We start from the raw sequence: 21009 nt of genomic DNA on the forward strand, positions 1-21009 counted from the left end.
ACACACGCACACACACACACGCACAATACAATCTCATGAGCATGCGGTGTAAATATGGCATCCCCTAATGCTTCAGGGGGTATTTAAATAACCTTTCACAACACAGTCTGACATTTTTATTTGTGTTACAGCAAATGATCATGGGCCTCCTGGGTGATTCCAGAGGTTAGCGAGGCGTTTGGCTCCTCCCACGGATGCAGTCATACCGCGTCGGTGCGATTAACTGGATGACAGGTTTACACACTGTGGAGAGTCGGTCTCTAAGGTGTTGTAGAAAAGCACACAGCAGCACACAGCACAGGGCAATAGCCAGCACATAGACACTCTCCAGTTCCAAATGTAGCCCTGGCTGGTCTTGGGAGTGGGAGGTTTGACTGAGGTTTTGAAATGAGCATTTCGGCATTTAGAAAACACTGTTATCCAGAGTGACTTACAAACAGAGCTAGCTGCTCGCATTAACACTCTATTCAGGCATTGAAGGCCACAACCATCCTTGGGGCACACAATTCAAGTTTTTTAAATGTGATTTAGTGATTTATGTTGGAGCACTTGGGGGCCCCAGCGACATTCTCATTTAGGGCCAACAAAACACCACAGCCGGCTCAGATTACAAAGGTATACACGTAATAATTTAGGCAAAGAGCAGAGACAATGCCAAGTGATCAGAATTACAGCCAACAACAGCGCTCAGTACATAAACATACAACATAACACTAAGAGCCATGATAGGTGCAAGAGGGGCATGTGCATGAGGATTTAGTGCATAGGCAGCAGCTGAATTTGAGGACACAGTGTTAGATGCAGCACTAGATGTAAGGCTGTTAAACCGATGAGAAATAAATATGGGATTTACAGTATTAATGTGAGGTGGGTCAGCTCTTGAGTGTAGTTACATGGAGATACCACATAGCTTTAGCATACTCAGATAGAGAAACACCACACAGCTTTAGCGTACTCACATAGAGAGAGACCACACAGCTTTAGCGTACTCACATAGAGAGAGACCACACAGCTGCGCCTGGCAAATGGACCAAAGAGTTTTGGGAGGTCTCTCGCCCTGCCACCCATCAGCAACCTGTAACACAGGGGAGAAGTGGAGAGGAAAGGATGAGAGAGATTATTCATTCAAATACATATTAACCTTTTTGATTTTTTTGATCCTGCATCTAAGATAACACATCGGTAACATACACCCTGCGGCGTGTGGAGAGGAATGATGTTGTAACACATATTCCGTGTTCAGGACTAAACGGCATCTCGGCACTGTGCTCAGACATCGAGGCGTAGAAGCACAGAGCAGGGGAGGAGAGTAATCCCTGCAGCAGAACCACACACACCAGCAGGGGTGTTCATTCATTCATTCAGGCTGCTGACAGGACAGATGTTCCAGACGTACACAGTCATTTGAATCACAGGAGAACAATAATAGTCTCTCACACACAGCACATAGACACACCCACAGTGCACACACTGCACACACATATTCACACACACACACACACACACACATTACATACAAACACACACACACACACAAACACAGACACACACTTACATACAGACAGACATGCAGATACACACTCACACACATACAGACTCCACATACACACTCGCACACTAATGCACACTCACTCATGCTCAGACATGGGCACACAAACAGAGTCACTCAGTCTCTACAGAGTGGGCTAAAGAGTCACTCTCAATCTCAATCTCGTCAGTCGTGTCATATTGCTGGTCTCGTGTCTGTGTGAACTCAGCTCTACCAAAAGAAAAAGAACATGTCTGCAGGTGTGTTTTCCAACTGCACCAGTGTTGCAAGTAAATAAGAGGCAGGGCTCATATCAGGAGGCTGGGCTCAATTCAGGAGGCGGGGCTCATATCAGTAGGTGGAGCTCCTATCAGGAGGCTGGGCTCAAATCAGGAGGCGAGGCTCATATTAGGGGGTGTTGCTCATATTAGAGGGGGTGTGGCTCATATCAGGAGACAGGGCTCATCAGGAGGCTGGGCTCATATTAAGAGGTGTGGCTCATATTAGGAGGCGGGGCTTATATTAGGAGGTGTGGCTCATATTAGGAGGCGGGGCTTATATTAGGAGGTGTGGCTCATATTAGGAGGGGTGGCTCATATCAGGAGATCTCAACACAATCAGCTCTGAAATCAGCTCCAGGTCCAGCACTTCAGCAAGCAAAAAGGGGCTGGTTTCAAAGCAGTGCTTCAGGAATGCAGCAGCAGCTGGTTTTTTACGACTGCCAGCACAGAGCAGCGCAGAGCAGCGCAGAGCAGCGCCCCGCGGCACACGGGCATAACGATCTCTTCCGCTTGTTTTACGCACGCTGTTCACATTAGTGCAAATATTTATATCCTGTGGAGGTGTTAGAGGATCTGCGCGGGGAGAACTCTTTCACAGCTTTATATAGAGCCTCTCCAGCCATTTAAAATCAAGAGATGCTTTTACTAACCAATCACAATGCAGAACTGAGGGTGGCACAATGTGAGTTTCCAAGGGGATGCCAGGCGTTGTTTATTCCCCTGTCCACGACATCCGCAGTTTAAAATATGAATTTAAAATGAACCCAGAGAGCGGGTGAATTCACACACATCCTTTTACACAGTACTCATCTGGGAGTACTGTATAAAAAAACAATCTTTCAGCATTTTATAAAAGTCAGGGATTATTATAGAAACAGCCCGGACATGCATACAATTCTGCACAATACACAGATTACTGTATAAGGTATTGTGTATATATAACGTTACATGAATAATACATAACATCCCCTTCCTGGGGCCCAGAATCATTTTTAAATGGGCCAAAGATTCTCTTGCACTATTTATAAAACATTGTGTGTATCATGGATGTATATGTATGCGTGCAAATATGATCCTACAGTAAGAGCAGATATTACTGGCAGACATTACTGTGGGATTTATGCTGACACTGTGGATACAGGCCTGCACAGAATTTTGATAAGCCTGAAATGCCCATTTTTCCACAATGATCACACGGCAAAAAACATTTACGGTGTTTCACATTTCATGCATGCATGTAGTGTAAAAAGTGTATACTGTACAATGTACAGTGTATTGGGAAAATGTACAGAATTCATGGCATAATGTATAAAGTATAATGCATATCGTACAGTGTATGGGGAGATGGCTCTGGGGTCACATGACTGACTCAGATACCTGGCCCCTCCCCCAAGCAGAACCATCAGACCAGGTCATTACCAGGCTGGACTGTGTGTTTTCCTGTTCAGGCTGAGTTAACAAACAGGTAATCAGAATACTCAGGTAAATCTATGGCTGATTGGCTATTTCTTTCACACGCACACACATACACAGACACGGACACATACACTCGTGTACACACATCTACATATACTGTATACACCCGTACACACACAAACAAGGGTCAATCGGATCACACCTTACAAAGCAGAGCTGTAGGAGGATGGAAAGATGAATGCAAAAACTCAGAGGGGGGAGCAGAGAGAGAGAAAGAGAGAGAGAGGTGGAGGGAAGAGAGAGAGAGGTGGGGGGAAGAGAGAGAGAAAAATGGATGAGAAGAGAGTGGAAGGATGCTGTAAATGATTTTGTGCCATTACAGGCATTGTGAGATTAAGCACCGGCTTGGCACTCAGCACATTAACAGCAACATCAATAAGCAGGTAATTACAGCCTTTCTCACAATACAATCATCTTCCATCAGAAATCAACTCATCCACAGCCACCCAAACAGTGTAGCTTCCAAAAGACATTTCACATGGCTGAGTTGCTTTCTAGTTCACAACCATGTTCAGTCAGGACATAAAATAACAGGATGGAAGGAAAGACAGGCTGTGTAATAACTGATGAATAAAGAGTTGGTCAGGCATGTGTAATAACTGGTGCACAAGGAAGAAAGCCTGGATATATAATAACTCATGAATAAGGAGATAACTCATGATGTGTAATAACTCATGAAAAAGGAGGTTAATCAGGTATGTGTAATAATTGATACTTAAGGAGAAAATTCAGGATGCGTAATAACTGTTAAATAAGGAGGTTAGGCAGGCAGGTATGCAGTGTAATAAATTATAAATAATGGTAAGTTGAGGCCAGGAGCATTGTGTCCCGCACCTTCATTTATCATCCAACACACACACACACACACACACACACACATTTAACCCAGGATCCCTCAATATCACTTCAAACAACCCCCCCCCCACACACAGCATTTCAGAGTGGTGGGCTGGGATTTACCCCTCAGGTCACTGGTCATCATGACTGACACCCCCCCCCCCCCCGACAGCAGAACAGAGAGGAGGTGGAACTGTACCCCGCACTCCCACCCCCCCCCCCGCAGAAACGGACAGTAACGTCAGAGGCTCAGCCGCCAAACCAGCGCTGAAAGAGCACTGCTGACAGGGATTTACTGATCTTACATCCCATTTCCGCCGGTTTCCTCCACAGGTCCTGCTCATAAAGATCTCATCCCTGTGCTGCAGGAACCCATATGGGAATGCAAAAGCTCGCAAAACTAATTAGGTGTTAATAATGTATTAATAAAAAGTTACTGTATAATAAATACATACGCATAATGGGTTAGAGAAACACAAACCAGACTTAAGCCTCTGCCCAGTATTATAGTTTAATCGTCCAGTGCGGTTTTAAGAGAATATGAGTACACCAGGTCATTAACATTTAAAGCGAGTGTAATGATACAAGCTTGCAAAAACAGAGCCGGACTCCTGCACAGCCACAGGGAGCAGAGGATTCTGGGATGATAAGGAGAGGCATAGAATATTTATGCAGGTTCAAAGATACCACCGGCCCTTACGCTGGCTGATTAAATCATTATTTCCATCATTCATAAGCTTTTCCTCTCTGTCAATTACACTCAGTTAGGTTACAGTAAAGGAGGGAGGGAGAGCGAGGTGGAGGGGGGGGGCCTACCACAAAACAACAACAGGGCCTGTCCTATGACCTCCAGACTGCAGGGGGAGCTCTCTCCCTCACACAACCCCAAGGACGTGGTGCACAACACTATGCAAACCAACAAACACATCCCATCAAACTCTTACAATTACAGCTGCCACACCCCACAAAGCCAACAGAGAAAAACACCTTAAACTTGACTAGGCACATACTGTAGATATCTATCACGTCAGTATGCCGTTCTCTGAAGCCTGAGTTAGAGTTTTTAATGAGTATATTTAACACGTTTAGACTTCTGCAAAATGAAAGTCCTTTAATCCCAGCATGATACAGAATGTGGTATGTGACTGGAATGATTAATGCCACAGAGACAGGCACAGAATCAGTGGATATGTTACTATTCCCCTTTGGCTAGGAATTAAACGCAGGCTGCCTTATTCGCTGTGCAACCGTATAACTGCTCCCCCATCCCTACTGTAAACCCTACAGTCTCATGATCCAGCACATTAAGATGGGCCTGCGCTCGACCCCACCCCCCTTTTGAAAAATGGCACATAGTTGGCTGCATGCCCATCATCCAATTCCATCATGAACGAGCATACCATCTTCTCTTTCTTCTTTTTCTTTTTTGTAGTGCTAAATATACAAACACAACTTCAAAATCATCATCTTCTATCTACGTTTTTGCTCCTTTACCGCAGCCATTGTTATTTTCTATTTTTGCTGTGGCAAACGTTGTCACTACCGTGTTTTCCGTGGATACCACAACCACAGAATCTGAATCTGCGCCCCTGAATCTGAATATTTCAGATAAACTGCAATGAGTATACACCATAGACTGTATAAAAAGAAGGTGTCCGAGTTCACCTTCAAATCAGATATACTGCTGACTTTAGCTTCTCCCAAATCCACTGCAGGTATGACAAAGGTAAACAATCACTCAGTACTCACCCCCTGCCCACTGGCTGAAACACTCAACCAATCGCAGACAGCTGTATACCCGCTCCGCCAATCAGAGATAGCTGTAAATCCCCCCCAACAAATTAAGGATGCTGTCGTACAGCATGCACACAATACTTACACATACATATGCACATACACACACACACACACACACACACTTACAATGTGAGGGGTTTGTGGCTCAGTACCAGGCCATCGTACAGAACACACACTCCAAACACGGTGATCCCGGTTTCCTTCACCAGCATTGCACAGGTCCCCAACAGCAGGCTGAGCAGCAGAGACCAGGACGAGACTGTAGGGGGCGCACTTTCCCCCGAGTAACCCTCCCCAACACTCCTGTAACACAGAGAAGAGCTAAGTCAGACATGCATACACATGCGCACGCACACGTCTCTCACACGCACACATACGCTTGTGTATGCATACATACACACACACACACACACATACTCACAGACACACACATTCTCGCAAACACACATACACATGCATACTCTCTCACACACACACATGCCCAAGCACAAATGCACACATGCACAAATCTTACCTAATATAGGAGAGAAATGCCAGGAGGAACAACATACAGGCCAAGACATCTGCCCTGCCGACAATCCCTGATACCTGTTAAACACAAAACACACACCCGTTTAACAAAAGATACAGACCTACTTTCAGTAAGAATGTACACCTGTTTAACAAAACACACCAGTTTAGCACAAAACATATCTGTTCAACAGAACACACACCTGTTAAACAAAAAATACAGACCTATTTACAATAAAAACACACACATAGGACAATTAACTGTTATAGGTCATTCACCTGGGGGCAATATTTCACATCGGGGGAGGGGGGTGAACAGGTCAGTGGCCTGTCAGTGCTGGGATTTACAGAAGTGGGAGTCTGTGCTGGGGGGTGTAAATCGTTGTGAGAGGTGCTGGGGGGGGGGGGGGGTCATCACTCACCATCCCCAGGAGCTGTGAGCTCAGCCACATGCGTACATGTCTGCTTCATGTGCCAGGGCAGGGGGCGGGCACTGGCCTCTGATTGACAGACTGCGCAAAGATACATGTTCATACAGACCACATGCACATGCACACAGACTCACACACACACGCACGCGCACACACACAGCGCAATGTGACGGGAGTACTCACAGCCTCAGTGTGGATGGGGTGCACCGCAAACAGCAGGGAGGAGAGGAAGGCCAGCCGACTGTCATCGAACACGCACCTCTCACACACATACATGAGCAGGCTGCTCACAGCACAGTGCAGGCACACGTTCACAACATGGAAGTGCAGAGCAGTCATTCCAGCCAGAGCGATATTCAACCTGAGAGAGAAAGGGGAAGAAAGAAAGCGAGAGAGAGGGGAAGAGAGAAACAGATGGAAAAAAGAATGCGAGAAGAAAAGAGGGGGACCAAAAGAATGATAGGATGAGAGAGGGAAGGAAAGAGAGAAAGAATAGGAAAAAGTGAGAATAAGAGAAATAGAGGGAGCAAGAGAGGAAGAAAGAAAGACGTTTTATACTTTGCAGTCACTGAATGTGTAATAACCTTGCATTTAGGATCACAGTTATACGTGATTTGTCACAAAAACTGATGTTCTGACCTCATTAGTGTGGTTCAGGCTGAAATATAGAGTCCTAAAGGCCATGTTCCACAGGCGCATTGGGCTGTAACTTCCCCTTTCACAGGACGGTAAAAATGCCCTGAAATTGACTGTGAATCACTGATATATGCAGGCTCAGTAGTTCCAGGCTATTTAAAGCTCCCCGATGCTCCAGCATATGGACTCTGCGGTCACTCCGCTCTGCTTCACATGGAGACGGGGTGATTCACGACCCGCGCGAGGATGACCAGATGGCCAATAAGAGAGAGGAGAACATTGTCTCATTTCACAGGACGCTTTCTGTTTGGCAACAAATTTATCAGCCCCGCATAACTGGCTGTAGTGTTGCCTGGGGACGGAGCGATTCAGTTGGCGGGGTGTTCGTGTCTCATCGCTCACCAGTGCCCCCGTCTGGTCAATTAGACACCCACAGTCTGCCTGCACAAGCCACACATGAAGGTTCCTCCCCTGACTCAGTGTCTGTGTGAGCCCAATCTGGCATCCTGGGACATCGCTGACATCACCCAGAGAGGGAGGGGTTCAGCTGCCATGATTAGTGTCTCAGTGCACACCAGCACCCCCTGCTGGTCAATCATGAAGTGTCTTCCTCCGACTTATGTCTGCGCAGGCTAAAACACTCATTAGAGCATTGGTAACCCACCTTTTTCCCTGAGATCTACCATCCTGTAGATTTTCATTTCAAACCTAATTTGGCACACTTGACTGTACTAATTAGCAGCTCAACAATATCTTTAGCTGTTGAATGAGGTGTGCTTCATTAGGGTTAGATTAAAAACCTACATGAGGTAGATCTGTGGGAACAGGGTTGGTTACCGCTGCATTAGAGTTTTACAACAGGATCAAATAATGTCAGAGCCAAGGACATGGAAAACCATTTAATAGTTCAAAGGTACAGTCTGACAACACCACTGCAAACTGTTACGGCTTCATCTGCCTTCAGACAAAACTCAAACGCCCACTGCTTTCTCTCATAGTTTCGCCTGATTATAACAGGAAGATTGGAGACACTCTGACATTGCACCAAGCAGAAAACTGTGTGTGAACGTGCTCCTCTGACACACGAAGAGTGAGAACCCGGAGCAGTCTGCTGGCCAGCTGTTCCGTTGGAGTCTCAGGTTCCCCTGGCAGAGAACGGAGACGGAAAGTGGAACGGCCTTTGTCCCTGTGAGCCATGAATGATGGTGGAACAGTACACTTTGTCCCTGTGAACCGTGACGGACAGTGGAGTTATGGTCCAGCGCTTTAGATTACTGTCAAATATTCAACACTTTCTCAAAATAATCGATTCAATATAAAAAGTCATTTTCAGGCTGTTTTTTTTTTTTTTTTTTAAATCTTTGTCTTATTTATTTTTTTCATAAAGCCTGCTGGACCTTTGCCATTAAAACCAATCCATCAAGCACAATCACAGAGGCCTGTCCGCAGGAGCATGCACAGAAAGGGGTACACAGGAGTGTGCACACAGGAGCATGCATACAGGAGCATGCACAGAGAGGGGTACACAGGAGTGTGCACACAGGAGCATGCATACAGGAGCATGCACAGAGAGGGGTACACAGGAGTGTGCACACAGGAGCACGCATACAGGAGCATGCACAGAGAGGGGTACACAGGAGTGTGCACAAAGGAGCATGAATGCAGGAGCATGTACAGGAAGGGGTACACAGGAGTGTGCACACAGGAGCAGGAATGCAGGAGCATGCACAAAAAGAGGTACACATGAGTGTGCACAAAGGAGCATGCATACAGGAGCATGCACAGAGTGGGGTACACAGGAGTGTGCACACAGGAGCATGCATACAGGAGCATGCACAGAGTGGGGTACACAGGAGTGTGCACACAGGAGCATGCATACAGGAGCATGCACAGACAGGCTCACAGGACCATACATTTAGGACCGAGGTTCACAGGAGCATGCACAGAGAGGGGTAGACAAGAGCATGCACAGAAGAGCTCATAGGAGCGTGCACAGAGGAGCTCTTAGGAGCGTGCACACAGGAGCGTGCACAGAGGAGCTCATAGGAGCATGCACACAGGAGCGTGCACAGAGGAGCTCATAGGAGCGTGCACACAGGAGCGTGCACAGAGGAGCTCACAGGAGCGTGCACACAGGAGCGTGCACAGAGGAGCTCACAGGAGCATGCACACATCAGGTCATGTCATTCCTGTTGAAATTCAGGTCCAGGTTTAAGCCCAAGGTCAGCATTTTCCCACAGCATTTCTGACCGAGCGACTGCTCACATTCACACTGCTGAACGGATATTAACCTCAGAGTGAAGTGTAGGTTTCTGAGATGTGGAGATTATCAGTATTGCTGTGCGGTGCCTGAATACAGACATACGCTTTCATGCACTGAGATCAAGGTTAATGCCTCTCTTTGATGTGTGAAGGTGGGAGAGCCGCTCCCATAAACCGCCGCTCTGCCTGCATTAACACACTCGAGCAGATGATTGATCTGCGCCGGGCTCATTAGCCCCACGGGCGAGGGCAATGATGACACAGGGATATTCACTGATGACAAGGCAGCGTCCTGCCGTTCTCCTGATTGGCTGCTTTAGTGTGTCAGATGAGCTGGTGCAAACTTATGAAGTCATCTCTCCCTGTCTCCCTCCCTCATTCCCTCTCATTCTCCATCTTTCTCTCCCAGCCTCTCACTCGTCCTCTCACTCTTTCCCTCTCTCTCAATCCCTCTCTATCCCTCTATCTCTCTCCCTCCCTCCCCCTCTCTCTCTCTGCAATCGAGGTAATTGCTGAAGTCATCTCTCCCTCTCTCAATCCCCTTAAAGGCAGGAACTCACCCTGGGAGGAGCCACCGATAGTTCAGAGGTCACGAGTGAGATTGAACAGGGAACATTCCGGAACATGGCAGCGCTCACCAGAGACCCACAGTTTCACACTAAATGAAAGTCTAATTATTTAGAAGGAACCATGCTGGGAATTAACTTGCGTAGCTGCACTGTAACAAACGAAAGCACCGTACTGTAATAACCTGCTGTTTCACTCTCACCTTTTTTTTTCATTATTTAAACATCCACATTGCCTCTCTTTCACTCAGGCGTGTAACCAGCCACTTTAATTGATAAATCGAGCTCTGATTAGCAAAACCAGCAGACCCTGCAGGCTCTCCAGAATTACGGGTGGGGACCCCAGCAGGTCCTGCAGCTCCACAGGACCAGGGTTGGTGAGCACTGCCTTTTACTGTGCAAGTCCTCCAGCCAGAACAACAGGCTGGCCCACGATGCCCTGTGTCCCCTCTCTGGTCTACATCCATGAGGAATGACATGATGAAGAATGGCAGAGCACCCCCTCTGGGGCAGGCCAGTCTCCCCTGCAGCCCCCTACAGGGACAGACCATCACAGCGCGTTAGGAGGGTCAGTGCGTAAAAACTCACTGGACCTGAGAAAGACCGCACACCTGGAGGTCACATCAGTGTGCAGAAAACTACAGAGTGAATGTAAACACCAGCCCCATGTCATCTGCTGGCTCCCTGTAGCCAGCCACAAGCAACGGTCAACGCGCAGGTGAAAATCACATGCCAAGGTGAAGCGTGTCAGTCACACATCAGTGACTCACTCCCCATCTTGCCTCCTGTCTCTTATGCTGTGGCTGCAAGCCCAGGGGGTGAAGGATGGGGGGCCTACATCACTCTGCTGGCTCCTCCCATATGCCATATAAGGAGTTACTGGGCTAATTTCCTGATGTAATACTGACACTCCGCTAAAATTGCAGGTAGCATTTAAACACTAGCTTGCAAGACCACAACACTAAGTACAAATACATGTCAACTGATGTATTTATTCTATGAAAGCTAAGATACCCAATTCTGATTATATATTAAACTTCATTTTTTTTTTACCACTGAGTCTCACTTTCTAATGTATTTCTATATTAACTAAGTGCACATTATTTTGTGTGCCATTATATTTTGATTTTATTGTGTGCATACCGGCAAAAGTATACTGTATGCAAATAAAGCGAAATGACATTGGAAGAACTGACAACAACATTATGAAAGACATGCTTATTGCTTATTCCTAATAATTAAGCAGAGAAAACGTTTGGGATTAAAATACACTACAAAGTGATTATAAAACATGGATTGTAGACTGGGAAACTGTAGCCTAAACTTTATTCTGATACGTGGGACGGTCCGCGCCTACAGGTCTCCTCGGGGACGCTGGAAGCTACGGATGATCCGTTTTAATGATGGGCGAATGAAAGCGCAGATAAATCCTCAGCGTCTTGGCCAGGAGGTAGATAGACGGCGCTTTAAAAAGCAGGGCTATGCAGCGCACAGTGAAAGAAGAGCTGATCTGATCGCAAGCGCAGGCGCGTTCCAAGAGTCGTAACTTCGACACATTAAAGCGCTAATAACCCGAGAGGTTTTTAATGTGAGTAAATGATTTATTACTACTACTTTCGCAAAGGCGTGACTCACAGCCATTCTCCACTAGAGGCGACTAGCTCACATTTGCTTGTTTATCAGAATCTAATTCTGCTTAAGCAAAAGTAGGCTTAGTTCACCTGGTTTCTGATAATGGTCAGAGAGGGGTATAGATTATATTATTAAATTAAAACGAATACTGTAATTTAAAAGTGCTACCATGAACTCGATTTCGCAATCTGAGAATTACATGAGCGAGAGGATCCTATCAGCATAAGCGCGCAACAGCACAAAACTGCTCCAAACTGCAATATATCTAATGTAACCGGACGTGTAAATGTTTCATAAAAGCCTACTAAATAACATTTTCATCACCATTTCCTAAAAACTACCACCATCTAAACATTGTTGCACTATAAGTAATTAAAATCAATCAAATAAATATCGAGCAAATATTTAGTTTCCAGCTGGACACGAAAGTCAATAGACATGCTCCAACCAAATCATTCTGTGTACTCCTAACCCTAACCCTAACCCTAACTATTACATACACAGTCAGAAAAACAATATAATCATTTAACACAGAAATACTATCATAATAATGATTAGTATAATATTAGTATTTATCATTATTAGAATTATTGTCTTGGAAGCAAGGGTTCAATTGACACAGACATAATTTCCTTTTCATAATTTACTTCTAAACAGGTCGCAAAAGCCATTTTCAATCTGATTTTGCGAGTTAAAAGTGAGCACTCCATAACTTTTTTAATTCACAGCTGTCATTTGACCGACGCTGTAAATCAAAGCGATTTAAAAAGTAATTTTTTTTTTCATTTCATTTGTGGCGAGTCGGAGAGTAAAGCCTCTTCCAGCTCCCCTGTGTCTGATGTCAGATGTGTAGCAGGTACCCCTCAAACGGCTTGGACAGGACGCGCAACGACAAAATCAGTGACACTACCGCACTTCAGAACCGCGCGTCTAGATCGCAGTCATCCAGATGTGCAGCTCTGGAATGCGGAGAGCGAAACTACAGCAGGAAAACAGTGCCTATCGGGGAAAACAGTGGACTTACTTGAACGTGAGGATGCATAGGGGTCTGTAGGATTTATGGCTCGTGTTATCGGCCATCCGCTTCCCCCAGAAGTCGTTGAAAAAGATGTTCCGCAAGCTGGACCCCGGTCTAACATCTGGGTTGTTAAGGATAGCCCACACATCGTCGTGCACGAACTCCCCCCGTATTGAGTTACTATAGCACAGGACGCAGACCAAAACCAGCACGGCGTAGCAGAAAACTCCTCTTCCCGGACCAAAGAGGACAGAGAAACACAAGGGAGGGGAAAGCTTTTCTCGGCTGTGCGCTGTCATGTTCCCCCTTGGTTGGCATGCTGGTTACATCTGTTAAAACCGTGAAGCGCGTGGAGCATCATCGCACCTCCAAACAAGCAGACGGGCGACTACCAGCGGCGTGAGAAGGCAGCAACAGAACAAGCTCAATGGAGCCGCCTCCACGCGCCTGCGCTCTGGCTGCAGCAATATATTCATTACCTCCACCTGAACTGCAAAATCAATAAGCCAGAGGGTTAATTGAGCAGGAGCCCAGGACTTTGGAGATTAAAATGATTATTTTTAGACCGAGCAAATAATAAAAATCACCTACTAGCATTCATCATACGCTTGTATAGTAGTAGTAGTCGTAGTAGTGGTAATAGTAGTAGCAGTAGCAGCCTAGTAGTAGTAGAAAAACTAGTGGTAGTTTTATGCCATGAAGACGGGTAAAATTATGCTGATAAACTACCATTCTGAGACAGGATTTATGACAACAAAAACTGCGTATGCATTTTTATTATTCCTTGTCTCTCAAAATTCAAAGCATTAAATTTATGTTTATGCATTTATTTATTAAATACATTTATTTATCTGTGAGGTGTAGCTTTTTATTGTGTTTTGCAGAATAAAGCTGTCTGCAGTGTCACTGGTGAGAGGTTGTTGTAAATAACCTTTATGAAATGAGTGGGGGAAATGATGAATGCTGGCAGTGTTTGTTCACAACACAAATGACAGCTACCCCTTAGACATAAATTTAATGCATTCAATTTTAAGAGGCAATGAATAATAAAAATGCATGTCTCCCTTTATCTAAGCTACATGCAACATCTGAACCCTCCCAAGCAGTAATCCAGAGTATTGACCTTCTAATTTAACCAATAAACGTTTATCATCATTACAGTAATTCATTATTCATATTCATATTGTCAGGGGCCACACATACAAGATTAAAATCATGGACTGGGGCAGCCTGCCTTGTTCCGGACTGAAAGCTTTTTCTGAACGGACAGGAGGCGGCTTTTGCCCCCATAAAACCCCAGCACAGGTATTTGAAGATTAAGGGTGACTAAAATAGCTTTGCTAGCGAAGTTCGCGGCCCTTAAAATGGGTATTTATTTAGGAGTCAGCACAATAAATGCCCTGTTGACAGCTGCTTGACAGAACATCGAGGAGACACGCCAAGTACAATTTGGCCAGAAAGAGCCCCTCGGCAGCACAACACGAGGTCGCCTCACTTCGGCGTCAGAGTTTTGTCGGAAATCGGCTCCTGGTGCAGCAGGAGATGAAAATAGTTCAGGTGGGACGGCTTTGCCCTCTTGGGGCGGGGGGGAAAGGGGGGAGGGGAGGGAGTGGTTTGACAGGCTCTGGCTGACACATCTCACCGCTCCTCAAACTCAGAGATCCTGCAGAGACATCAAGCCCCTGAACCGCTGAAGAATACTGATGTGCTGCCGTGTTGCCATGGTTTCCAGCTGTCTTTCCTGATGCGGTATGGCCTGAGCGTAAGGTGTGAGTGACAGGGGTGCTTAAAAGAGCACAGCTCAGGCACTGAGCTCCAGATCACAGCAGAGGGTACGCTAGTAAGAGATAAAGGGTACGGCTAGAGGGGTAAGGTGCGGTTTTACTTTGTTCTGCATGGTTCTACAAAACACTTCATGCACCTGAAAGAAAAGCACTGAACAGATATAGCTGTTATTAGTAATGGTGCTTAGTGTTACAGTAAGGCAGGACAATGAGTTAGTGAGGCGTTTATTTTAGACGGCAAACACCTGTGGCAACGGAGGGGTGGGCGGTGCATTACCTATGCTTGCTTTAAAGGGAGAACGGCTTTGAAGTAACTGGAAGGTGGCAGTGGTTTGACACACTTCTCCCATTTTGAAATATGAACGTTGTATATACAACTATTAAAATAAACTAAACCCGGCAGCGGACGGATGGAGCTGGTCGTTAACAGTGGCATACGAACGGGTTGGTCCGGATGCAAGCTTCAGACTGGTAAGCTCATCCCACCCTTTTATTTCTCTGTTTGTTTAACAGGATGAGGCTACAGTGAGACTTATGTATGAAGAAACTAGTGATTCACTTGAAACAACAGCAGGACTCAGAGACTCTGCGCAGACCTGCACAGGTTCCCTTCTAACGGCACTGCACAGGCATCCCAAACACAGGCTCTCTGCAGAGCACAGAGTTGAGAAAACATAACCTGGACCTATAGTCCTGTCACAGCTCCTGCCCCTCTGCAGTGGTTCAACTCACATTCTTCAGGAGGAAAATAAGCAGCCATTACCCAGAATGCACTGCCTCTGGGTCTCCTCCCCCTCTATTACATCATTCCTTCTGCGCTAACTGCCTTTTGCAGCTCCACCCTATGGGGTTAGCCACGCCCACATGGACACAAGGCGACAGAATGATGGAGACCAGTGAAGTTGCTGCCGCCTGCTGTCACAGGATGTTACATCACATCACTTCCTGTGGTGCTAGCATTACCACTGACATCTTTTGCAGGCCATTGATAGAGTCAGAGGCATGCTCACACACACACACACACACACACACGCAAACACATACACGCATGCACACACACACAAACACACACACACCCGCACACAATCACACACACAGACGCAAACACATACACGCATGTACACACACACACACAAACACACACACACACACACGCAAACACGCACATGCACATACACACACACAAATGCACACACACACACACACACAAACACGCACATACACACACACAAAGGCACTTACACACACACAAAGACACGCGCATACTCATGCACACACACACAGCTGCGTTTGGCGCGTGAATAATGCAAGCAGCTTCTCCCGCTCCCAGGGGAGCATTAGGAGAATAAATCAGATATTCCCCGACCCTTCCGATGTATCAAACGCGCACCTAGGCGCACGCACGTCACACAGCACGCCATCGGCGTTATCTCCCAGTCATATCTCTGAGCCGGAGGCTGCATCTCGGCTGTAAAGGACAGGACAGCACTCCCCCCCCCTCCCCCTCCCCCTCCCCCACCTAAACAGAGAGCGATTTGAGATTCAAGAAACATAAAACCCAGATTGACCAACCGATGGAGCGCTCGCGCGAGCCGGGAATCGCAAATCGCCGTTGATTTATGAGACTCGCTCGCGAAACGACTCCCGCGCGCACCCGACGCACCTGCGGCTCGGGGGGAGGGCACGCTCTCTGTCCACGTGAAATATGTAAACGCGGGCCGGCGCCGTCGAATGTTAGCGGATGCCTATCTCGACGGGATCGGCCGGGGCTCTCTGTAAAACAGCACGTCCATCGCAATAAAGTGAATTTAGAGTCAACACAGGAGGGCTGTGCTGAAAACCTAACCTCGCTCCTCTATTTCCTCCTTCTCTTCCATTTCCTCCGTCTCTCTCTCTCTCTCTCTCTCTCTCTGTCTCTTTCTCTGTCTCTCTCTTCTGCTGTACAGACAGGGTGTGATGTTGGAGGGTAGCGCCGGGTTGCTAATATACGTTCAGATCACAGCCAAACATTCTCCCTGTGCTCTCTGCCTCTTTCACCGACATCCAATAACGCAGATCAAGGTGACTGCTTCCAAGCCCATTAATCTCAATTTGCATCCCATTAAAATTCAGGAGATTTTTGTAAATAGCAATTAAAAATAATAATTCACAGAGAATTCTGATGTGTAAGTGCTTTAGGACCAAAGCCCCCAACTCCCACTCAAACCAGAGCAATTTTCGTGTTTGGCTGTTAATTAAAGGCGCTGGCCTTACTGGCGTTAGTAAATCCACAGAGGGTGTAAATCTGTGGTTTAGCAGGGGAGAGTCAGAGGAGGTCTCAGCGCGAGGACTCATCCATCGTCTCCGTGGCAGCTGGAGCAGAAGCACTGCTTTTCATGTCAGCTCGTGTGACCTCATGCCGTCTGCGAGCAGCGAGAGGGAATATCATTTTATCGCAGGAAGGAATTAACATGGGCTTTGTACATGGTCTTGGTTTAATGAACTGGGCTTAATAAGTGATTGCCTCAATGGTTCTGCTATACGCTCCGATATGGTGCTGCAGTGTCTGCTACAATAATAATGCAATATTGAATATTGAATCTGATGAGCGCTTCTGAACAAGAACACAGCAGAAATTAAGGAATTAATCCTACAGAGGCATGAAGAAGCACTGTGGTATCTTTTTTCCTATTCATTATATTTTCCTAATAATTTCTCTATACAGGCATGGCTTATATTCTGCAAATTATAGTAAGAAATTTGCCATGAGAACACAATCTACAAGCCGTCAGAAAACAGTCTGTACAGCTATATTACACAGTCTAAACAGCCATAAAAACACAGTCTACACAGCCATCGGAACACAATCGACACAGCCATCAGAATACAGTCTACACAGCTATATTACACAGTCTAAACAGCCATCAAAACACGGTCTGCACAGTCATCCAAACACAGTCTAAATAGTCATAAGTACAGCCATCAAAAGTGGCCTGTCTCTCCATGAAGTTCTAAACATAAACTGATATAAACCTGGCAGAGATAAAATGATTTACCTTATTTACACTTATAATTAAAAAAATTAGCCACTCTGAGACTAACGGAGCGTGGCAGATATGCGCTAATGATGCACACGAATCAGGGAGCTCGTTACTATGGGGGTGTCATAATTACCATATATACACGCTTTCTACGAGCTGACCTCTGAACCCTGACCCCTCACCCCAACCATAGTGATTCGGAGCAACATATTAGCTGCAGCGAGTGAGAGAAAGCCTGAACACTCCATCTTCTCCCTTTCCTCTCTTCAGACATCTCCTTCACATTCACTCTCTTCCTGTGTTCAAGCTAACTGAGCAAATAACCCATGATACATCTACACCTCACAAGCTACATTACAGTCAAGTGACAGTGATTTATTAGCATAGCCTAACACCCAAAGGTTCTGGTAATGCATTAGTACCCAGTTGGTACTTAGCTACACTAGCACACTATTGAACCCATTTGGAACTTAGCTATCCTAATGCATTACCAGAACCTGTAGGTAGGCTTTGCTAATGCTTCACTACTGCTCGGCTCTCGACCTCTTCCACAGGGACCAGCGCTGCTGCTACTGCTGCTCAGAACAGCCGCAGAGATAAGATTTTTTAATTACTTGAAGTCCAAATTATCGGAGCGAATAACCCATATTACATCCATCCTGGCGGTTTAGCCTCACAAGCTACATTACATGAGCAATTGACCAAGCCATCCAAGATTCGCACAACAAGTGCAATCACATAGAACAAATACCCAGAATGCAGTGCCCCCCATGGAGACCCCATCATCCACTCTGAATGCAGCGGTCAGTCTCCTGTGACTTTCTGGATACCAGAGCTTGGGTCAGAAATGTAAAAATAGCCATAATGTTCTGAGGATTTTAAAAAATATTTAATTGAATTTAAATTCATTTCCTAAATGGACTGAGTTGAAATGGCACTGGCCAACAATTTTGATGGCATGGAAACCTTGAGAGTGAGAGAGAGAGTGGAAGAAAGAGAGTGTGTGTGTGTGTGTGTGTGCGGGTAACAAAATATGTGTGTGTTTGTGTGTTGTCAATGCAACAGGCCTGGTCCTTCATCAGAAGAAAGGCGGAAGCAGAAGCAGAAGCAGAGAAGGGGCAAAGTGGTATCTTTCCCTCTCCCCCCCCCTCTCTGCAGCACAGTGTTACTGGTTCTACAGTAATCCATACTGTAAAAGACAACTCAATTAGTGAAGGTACTGTGGTCTATGTGGCAAACAGAAGCAGGGTCTTTCATAATGAGGCTCAAGAAAGACGTTCTCCAGAACGGGTCACGGTGCCTGGTGCGTTCGTTCCGTATCGGAGACACAAAAAGACCCCTTTGAAGTTCCCTCCCTCCTCTCTGCTAACGGGAGCGATGCGTCTCCCCATTAACGGGCGCTGCCAGAGAGTCGGGTTGCCATGGAGACCGAAGGCCCCGTCCGCGAGCTAAGGTCCCTTCTGGAGACCGGCTGCGAGACGCAAGGAACGATCCAAGGACAGAACGTCTGCGTTTTTTTATTCTACCGCGAACCGCGACACGGAGGAATCAGCCCACAGAGCACAGCTGCCTTTCACACACGCCAGCGATCACACCGAGTTTACACCAGCTGAACCGAACGCACGGACCAGGCCACTTAACATCTGGGGGATGTTAAGCACGTCTGACTGTGCGGCAGTGACATCCTGGAATTGATTCATACCAAAGATCTTTAATTTCACCATAAGTAACCGGCTCCCTGTAACACATGTTCAGCGAACTGAACCCAGCCTTGCACGAGATTACATTAAACTCCCTTCACTTGTTATTGGACTAAGTAAGAATCAAGTTCTTGGAAATGGAAATGGAAAAAAAATGTGGTTAAAAGTCCTTTATAGTGCAGGCTCTGGAATTTACCATACAGCACATTTCCTGTCACGCCGCTGCTGAAATGTAGGTCAGCACAGATATTATAATGTATAGAACACTCTCACTCACTCACTAAGACACACACACACTTCCAGATTGCTCATTAATAACACACACACAGTCTCTCTCAAATTAGTCATTAATAACTAACGCTCACTCACTCATTCACTCACTCACACACTCTCTCACACTTGCTGTGGGAGAAACCAGCACAGAGACTACAGGGTAAGACAGAGAGACCAGCACTGAGACTACAGGGTAAGACGGAGAGAGACCAGCTCTGAGACTACAGGGTAATAGTGAGAGAAACCAGCTGTGAGACTACAGAGTAATGCTGAGCGGGACCATCACGGAGTCTTTTTTCACCTCCACTTTGCACAGCATTGATGCTGTAGAATGAGAGGTGTGGTCATCATGCACTCTGGAAACAGCTAGCCAATCATTTCAGAGAATTGCCCAGTATTCCAACTGCTATATTTCATATGTACCACAAGAGGGCAGGCACAGAACTGAACTTTCAAATTCTGAGCAGTTTGGGAAGTGCTGGGTTAAACACATTGAAATTCCTGTATATATCCTGAAATTGTAGGTTAGACACTCACGGAATTTCCTGCAAATATGCTGAAACTGTACACACAGCGCACTGCCACAGGGTACTTACACAACACACTCACACAGTACACATACACAGCACCCTAACACAGAGCACTCACACAGTACACATACACAGCGCACAGCCACAGTACTTACACAGTGCACTTACAGAGTGGAATTCAAAAGAACAAAAATAGGGTTTTACTGCCAGCTTGAATGAGCACATCCGCGGAGCAGAACGTAGACTTCACGCACAAAAGCATGGAACTCGGACACAGCAAAATAAGCAAACGCACAGTACAGGAAACTTCAAACTACTTTTATTGGAGAACTAGTAAAAAAGTACAATATGTATAAAAATACAAAACTTGCATCGTATTTCTCTACGGTGATAAATAGAAAGTGCAGGAACAGCATGCAGGGCTAATCTAGAAGCACATCAGGCGGGTCTGAGGGCGATTACACTCGGCGCACACTTCTCCGCAGACCTCATTATTCAGACAGATTCGGCAGAGGAAACCACATGAAATAAACACAAAAATAAGACTCAGCTAGTGCTGCCCACCGCAAGTGCTAGCCACATTCGCACGGCTCAGCACTTTACTACAGCCAACTGCGATAATACACAATCTAGGTGTTAATAAGCACATTTGCTACAGTTTCAGGTCAGCCCTGGCAACCACAGATATTTGGACAAACACCGCCCCTTCCCCAAAAGGACAAACTAAA

At 46.1% G+C, this 21009-nt stretch overlaps 1 protein-coding gene across 1 annotated transcript in view; it reads right to left on the reverse strand.

Moving 5' to 3' along the window:
• Window positions 1-13361, reverse strand: part of LOC135259782 (protein O-mannosyl-transferase TMTC1-like) — a 29626-nt gene extending 16265 nt beyond the window's left edge. Inside the window, exons 1-5 of the mRNA XM_064344517.1 lie at window positions 12981-13361; window positions 7044-7221; window positions 6434-6507; window positions 6046-6222; window positions 994-1075 (exon numbers count right to left, since the gene is read on the reverse strand). Of these exons, the coding sequence (XP_064200587.1) occupies window positions 994-1075; window positions 6046-6222; window positions 6434-6507; window positions 7044-7221; window positions 12981-13273 (804 nt within the window). The 5' untranslated portion in view covers window positions 13274-13361. The remainder of the gene's footprint in view (window positions 1-993; window positions 1076-6045; window positions 6223-6433; window positions 6508-7043; window positions 7222-12980) is intronic.
• Window positions 13362-21009: the final 7648 nt, after the last annotated feature.

Source organism: Anguilla rostrata, chromosome 7, assembly GCF_018555375.3.
Source record: "Anguilla rostrata isolate EN2019 chromosome 7, ASM1855537v3, whole genome shotgun sequence".
Lineage (NCBI taxonomy): Eukaryota > Metazoa > Chordata > Actinopteri > Anguilliformes > Anguillidae > Anguilla > Anguilla rostrata.